At 40.2% G+C, this 6,312-nt stretch overlaps 1 protein-coding gene across 2 annotated transcripts; it reads left to right on the plus strand.

Annotated features, from left to right (window-relative positions):
• Positions 1–145: 145 nt before the first annotated feature.
• rpl32 (ribosomal protein L32) lies at positions 146–3,383 on the plus strand. Of its 2 annotated transcripts, none has more exons than XM_084479244.1 (4): positions 146–256; positions 950–1,050; positions 1,173–1,354; positions 3,214–3,383. In XM_084479244.1, the coding sequence occupies exons 2-4, from the start codon at positions 955–957 to the stop codon at positions 3,341–3,343; spliced, it is 408 nt and encodes a 135-aa protein (XP_084335370.1). In that variant the 5' UTR covers positions 146–256; positions 950–954; the 3' UTR covers positions 3,344–3,383. The 2 variants fall into 2 exon arrangements, with proteins under 2 accessions (XP_084335370.1, XP_084335371.1); XM_084479245.1 differs by having other exon boundaries at positions 232–352.
• Positions 3,384–6,312: the final 2,929 nt, after the last annotated feature.

Genomic DNA, 6,312 nt, shown 5'->3' on the forward strand with positions numbered 1-6,312 from the left:
ATAAATAAAAAGGAAATAACGGGAGCACAGTCACAAATACTGTATACAACACACAACGCAATAAATATGTTATGCGATACGATACATTTTATTAAAGGGGTTGCATTTTCTAATTACCTCATCAACTACATACATTTAACTTTGCCGTGTTATTTTATAATAGAAATACACTACCCATAAGCCCTTGTAACACCTACGGAAGTCCTTTTCTTCCCTTCCGCTGTAGCAAGAGTCCCTTTCTGGATTGTCTCGGCCGGTGAGTTGACACAATCTATGTCCATCTTTAGTTTTATTTGCCTCATCCGCACTTAAATCACAAGTAAATCGACTGCAAACGAGGACTAGAAAGACCGTACGTGATAATTGTTCTCATTATAAGCCTACAGTCGATACAACTTCAATGTGGGACGAGACGACAGCGTCTCCGCATATTTCGCAGTACGCTTCAGCTAAAGGCCTGCTCAGAAGCGTGGTCTGTCTTGAAAAAGCGAGACTGAATATGTCATTAAAGTCCTTTTTTAAACATGTTATGCAAATATTACCGTTCTTGATTGCATGTGTTTGAATACAACTTAAGGCGCCATAAACATAAATGCAACGAGCGGGGTGGCATGGGCTAGCTAACCAGCGCTGAACTGTACCTGCTCATTTATTTTAAACGTATATTGAAGTTGATCTTAAGGTAATGGGTCTGCTGGCGATGCAGGGAAATGTGTCTTGACTTATCACTTATCATTATCACTGGCGTGCAATACTTAAGTTGTATAATACGTTCCCTGTGTATCGTCACTAGATGCTAGTTTAGGCCTACACGTTTTGTGGATGGACGTATCAATGTTACATTGAAACGTTTGCTTGTATTATTGGACGGGGCTTATGCCAACACTTGTGAACCCCTTTTTTGTTAACCTCTTCAAACAAGTCTAATGAACAATTATTTTTCTCCTAGTCACCATGGCAGCCCTGAGACCACTCACCAAACCTAAGATCGTCAAGAAGCGGACCAAGAAGTTCATCCGCCACCAATCTGACCGATATGTCAAGATCGCGGTAAGGATCTCTACGCCAGACACGATGCATGCAATATGTTGGTTTTCCAGACGTTTTATGGTGTTGCCTATAGAAACCAGTAGTCAAACAATGCTTGACCATGTTTAATTCTCTCCCTTCAGAAAAACTGGCGTAAACCCAGGGGTATTGACAACAGGGTCCGCAGGCGGTTCAAGGGTCAGATGCTGATGCCAAACATCGGTTATGGTAGCAACAACAAGACGAAATACATGCTGCCAAGTGGTTTCAAGAAGTTCCTTGTCCACAACATCAAGGAGCTTGAAGTTCTGATGATGAGCAACAAGTAAGTTGTTTTGAGGCTGTGTGGCCCTATTTATCATTAGGCAATACTAACGCCGAACCTCAAGGGTCTTACTTGAGTTATACCCAGTTGTTCTTGTAGTCTAGGAACATACTGTCACCAGATGAACTTGATCTGTTAAATGGGACTACTCACTTCAAGTCTTTGCTGAAGTAGACGGGATGCACCGATTCGTTTTTTGGGACGATCCACCATATTTTTTAGTGTGGTTAACACTGATTTAATCTAACATATAATCACATGTAACTATCTGTGATACGTTCTCAGGCAGGGGAAAGCATGGCTACCGGGAAGCAGTTATCCTATTAAACATTGTTTAATAATGAGAGGTGTGTGTGTGTGTGTGTGTGTGTGTGTGTGTGTGTGTGTGTGTGTGTGTGTGTGTGTGTGTGTGTGTGTGTGTGTGTGTGTGTGTGTGTGTGTGTGTGTGTGTGTGTGTGTGTGTGTGTGTGTGTGTGTGTGTGTGTGTGTGTGTGTGTGTGTGTGGGCTACATAGGAGATGCTTCTATTAGGAGCCTTCCTTTGATGTGGTGCAAGACCTGTCCAGATATTCAAACTCGTTCACATAGGTTATCACATTACAGGCTGCAGATGTCTTATGTTTTTAAGTAGTCAACCAAGTCAACGTTGGCCTGTGGTTCAGTTAATTATTTATTGTGCTTTATTTTGAGTTTTGCGCATGTGGAAAGAAGACAACAATTAAGAAGACAATAATTAAAATATTTAACATAAATAACCAGTATGCAAAGGAAGCGTCTTGTATTCGTGCAGCACACTCTTTGTGACAACTTTGTCTGTGAAAGGAGTGCCGTCTAGGGCTTCACTCATGGGCTCAGACCAGGGGTCCGTCTATAGCGGACAGCCCTGTTGTAAAGTATAGGTTTCAAGAAAGCCATTGTAGGAACTACGTTGACATTAAAGAACTATGGCTGCAATCATTTGATTGTACGCAATGATCTGGTTACGCCGTTAAGAGTCCATTAGAGTCCAACTATAGAAAATCAATCTTGCACGTCTTCGGTTAGATTGGAGGCACAGCAAGTTGGTTTCAGATAATGCAGAGAATTTGTGGGGAGCAGCCTTGCATCAGGTTGATGCGTCGCTGGTTTAAACTAACACAGATGTGTGAATAATGTCAAGTCTAGGTCTACTACTTTTAGTGCTAACTTAAACTCAAATGTGGAAACACGAGTTGAACGTAGCCTGTTGAGATGCAGGCTGGTTATTGAATCCTATAACATCAACAAAATGCTATTTCTATATTTAAGTGTCTGTCTCAGTGATTAAACCTAATGATGGTGCGCCTTTGGCCATAATTTTGTTAATCATGTGATCGAATCCTACAATCTGAAAATTTCAGTTGAATCATGAACTCAATGTACAAAATTTAAGAAGTATACTGCCAACAATACAAGTCAATTTTCATATTGCTCAATCAGGCTTGATGGTGGTCAATTAAAGGTCAATATTGAGTTTTAATTTGATTGTCTTCCAAACTAAATGCTTAATGTTCGTCGTCTTGATTTTAAATTGAAAGGTCGGTGTCAAAGTAACAAACAAATATTTCTCCGGGGAACTTTAAAGAGAATTGAGAATTGTAAATAACGTTGACATTTCGAGTTCTGCTGCCCCTTCAACATCTTATTTTGCAGTTCATTAATTTGTGCATAAGGAACATTTGTGGGGATTAAAGACTGTCAAACAGTATTATTGGGTATCTGTTAAATAGGAGTCACGTATTTGGACCAGTGAATGCAACAATAGTGCTAGTAATAATGGGAACAAAAAGATCAAACTCTATGTGCTCCTTTTTAAAATTTCAACTCCTTGTTTTTGTGTAGGACACACTGTGCTGAGATCGCCCATAATGTCTCATCCAAGAACAGGAAGCTGATTGTGGAGAGGGCAGCTCAGCTGGCCATCAAGATCACAAACCCCAACGCAAGGCTGCGAAGCGAGGAGAACGAATGATCTGGCCATTATTTTCAAAATAAAGTCTTTAAAAATGGAACATGGCTTGTTGGTTTTCAATGAGTTGTTATTTTTTTCTATTTTATTTTTTGTCTGTTACTTGGAAAAAGTGTTTACTAATTCCATCTGTGATGCCATTATTCAAAGGTACAGGTGCATGCTGTTTTGGCGATGGGTATTATTTATTATTCCCATGAATATTGGACGGTGTTGCACATATATTTTAATATCAACTGAATATATTCCGTTTAAGGCCTATAAATCATCTCTAAAAATTGTTCAGTTTAGCAGCCAGCTTCCTAGGGAGACTGTTTCCATGGCGTTCTGGCAAAGAAGCTGTGCCATCTGCTCATAAAACGGATGGGACAAAATACACATTAGTCCTTTATTTAGCCTGATTACAAGTGGTCGGATATAAATGGATCGTTGACACTACCTTTACTGTCGGACGGATTCTATGGTAAACTTGTGGGTTTAATATCTCCAGACTGCAGAATATGAAGACAACTCGGGTTGGACCGTATCAGATCATTTGACAGCGTAGGGAACATTAGTTTCTGTGTCAATTGAAGGAATAGCAACATGTCGGCAAGAGTGATATTCGGAAAGGGAAAGCCTAACCCCAAGCATTTCACTTTAGCGTTTTCTTCCGCGGAATCAAAGAGAAAAGGGATACCCTCTTCTGATGGGAAGAGGTTGTTTTCTTTTTCTCTCAGGTGTCGGTTGGGCATCATCAGAGGACGGATCAAAGGTACGGTTAGTATCGAAACATTTTTCAGTAATTAAGAGTAAAAAAGAGTTCAGTAATACGTGACTTTACACAATCAAGAGATATGCCCAAAGTAATAGCAGCAGGCACTTGGTATGCATAAAATGTGCTAGACCTCTCGGCCAAATAACCAGGGGGCCTTGATAATTACAATGCTTGTCTTCAATGTTGGACGATGAAATACTATGCAAGTGAGGTCTGTACAGCACATACTTGATTGTGTTGTGAAACATTTGCTTGAAGCAAGGAAGTTTGTCCCCTATGTTCCAGGTACCTTTTCTCAGGGAATCAGCTGTACATACATAGCGGCTGCATCACTATCCCTTGAATATAACACACTCCACAGTCTCCTGTCTATACGCCTGATGTCTGATTTTGAAGCGTTCCACTTTTTCCTAACTTGTTTTTTAAATGCTGACAATATTTATATATTTTGAAATACATCTGCTTGGTAATGTAGATACAACCATAAGGTGGCGGTATTCGGATTACCGAGCCAATTAAATGTAGCCTATTTATTATAGTCACCACCGTAGACTTTCCGGACTGTAACTGAGTAGTAATCTAATTGACAGACAAGTGACAGTCAATGTATGGGGTTCTTTCATTTGGGTAGAAGTTTCAGTGCATGTGATTGTTTTTTATGAGCACTGTACCTGTACCCTGTTTCTTATAATATAAAAATAATAAATAATCAAACAAAATAATCTTTGTAAACAGTGTTGTTCATCACCAATAATATATGCACAGATGTGGATAATGTAACTAAGATTATCCCAAGGTCAAGGATGCCTTTTTTTAATTGCTCCCTTTCTCCATCATTTTATCCACTGGGAATATGTATCTGACCAACACACTTCAAAGCCTCCATCTTTATTCTGGTGGAAATTAATTAATCCTGCTCTGAAACACTGTTCCGCCTCATGATGTAAAAGGGGTATTAAGGACAACATTGTCTGAGGTAATTAGCTGCGTCTAAGAGTATTGTGGCCACTGAAATCCATAACTTAACGGAGCTGTAGGTAAGATTGAAGAGCTATTTTTTAAGTGAAATTTGTCAGAAATAGTATGGCCATCAAGCTAATAGTGAGTGAAATGCGCTGTGAGAATATCCGTTTCAAGTTAACGCCGCCTGCCTCTGTATGAACCCGCTTAGATTTTAGAGCGCTCCTGATTCTGATGAATCAGGTCATCGTTACATTTTTTGGGTTGTTTAGCTTCATATCTTCCTCTTTCAAATCTTAAACAAAAGCTGTAATAAGTCTCAGGGGCAGAGGGTAAAACATCATTTGTTGGATCTTGGACCACGTTGGTGTATATAGGACTATGTATGTGTATAAATATATATACATATATATTGTCTTCGTGCCAAAACAAAGGTTACATTGCTGCATTTGTTTTGCTCTCCCATATATATATATATATATATATATATATATATATATCCTTATCTATCAGGGGCGGGAGGATTACACTGCAGAAAAGAATGAAGTGAAAATCCGGCTGTGGGGAGAAGAAAATGGGTCTGCAGAGAATGAGAGAGGGAGCGGGCTAGAGAGGTTATCTGTGGTGAATGAGGCACAGAGGCATGTGTGCGTGACACATGGTAAAACAGGTGTGAGACTGTGTCAAGTAGATGGACAAGTTTGGACCCTTTCCTGTTTGGCTGAGGCCCGGCCAACAGCCAATAGCCCTCTGACCTCCAAGAACAAATGGTTTCACAGCCCCCTTACAGCTGTAGCTAAATGTACCTTTTCTTGTTAATTATAAATGTTAAATTTCCCACAATTGTACCATTTAAAGTACAATATCCTACTACATTCTGGTCTTACATTAGCGAACATGATTCATTTTGTTATTGAAACCATTGTCAACGAGAGAGATATTCCTATTACATGCTGTTGAGATTGGAATGTTCTGGAATGCCAGAGGTGTCCTCCTCGTTCCTGCTGAGAGATAACAGAATTGTGTGGATGGACGCAGTGCACGGCAGCACTGACTGGAGTGCATGTGAGAAAGATGTGACTGCTTTCAGCACCGAGCAAGTGCTCTGTATGGTAATGAATGCGGGGGTGGTGTTAATTGTGTGTGTGCGTGTGTGTGTGTGTGTGTGTGCGTGTGTGTGTGTGCAGAGTTTTGTGTAGAATGTGTAGTACGGTCATGATGTGAGTGTGAACACGGCGTGCCCATGTGTACCTCG

The sequence above is a fragment of the Micromesistius poutassou genome, assembly GCF_964030765.1.
Source record: "Micromesistius poutassou genome assembly, chromosome: 15".
NCBI lineage: Eukaryota > Metazoa > Chordata > Actinopteri > Gadiformes > Gadidae > Micromesistius > Micromesistius poutassou.

What these genes read in the sequence shown, in the direction of transcription:
- rpl32 (XM_084479244.1), top strand. Translation starts at nt 955, where the DNA reads ATGGCAGCCCTGAGACCACTCACCAAACCTAAGATCGTCAAGAAGCGG. An exon ending in ACCGATATGTCAAGATCGCG is followed by an intron (nt 1,051 to 1,172) that starts GTAAGGATCTCT and finishes CTCTCCCTTCAG; the next exon opens with AAAAACTGGCGTAAACCCAG. An exon ending in GTTCTGATGATGAGCAACAA is followed by an intron (nt 1,355 to 3,213) that starts GTAAGTTGTTTT and finishes GTTTTTGTGTAG; the next exon opens with GACACACTGTGCTGAGATCG.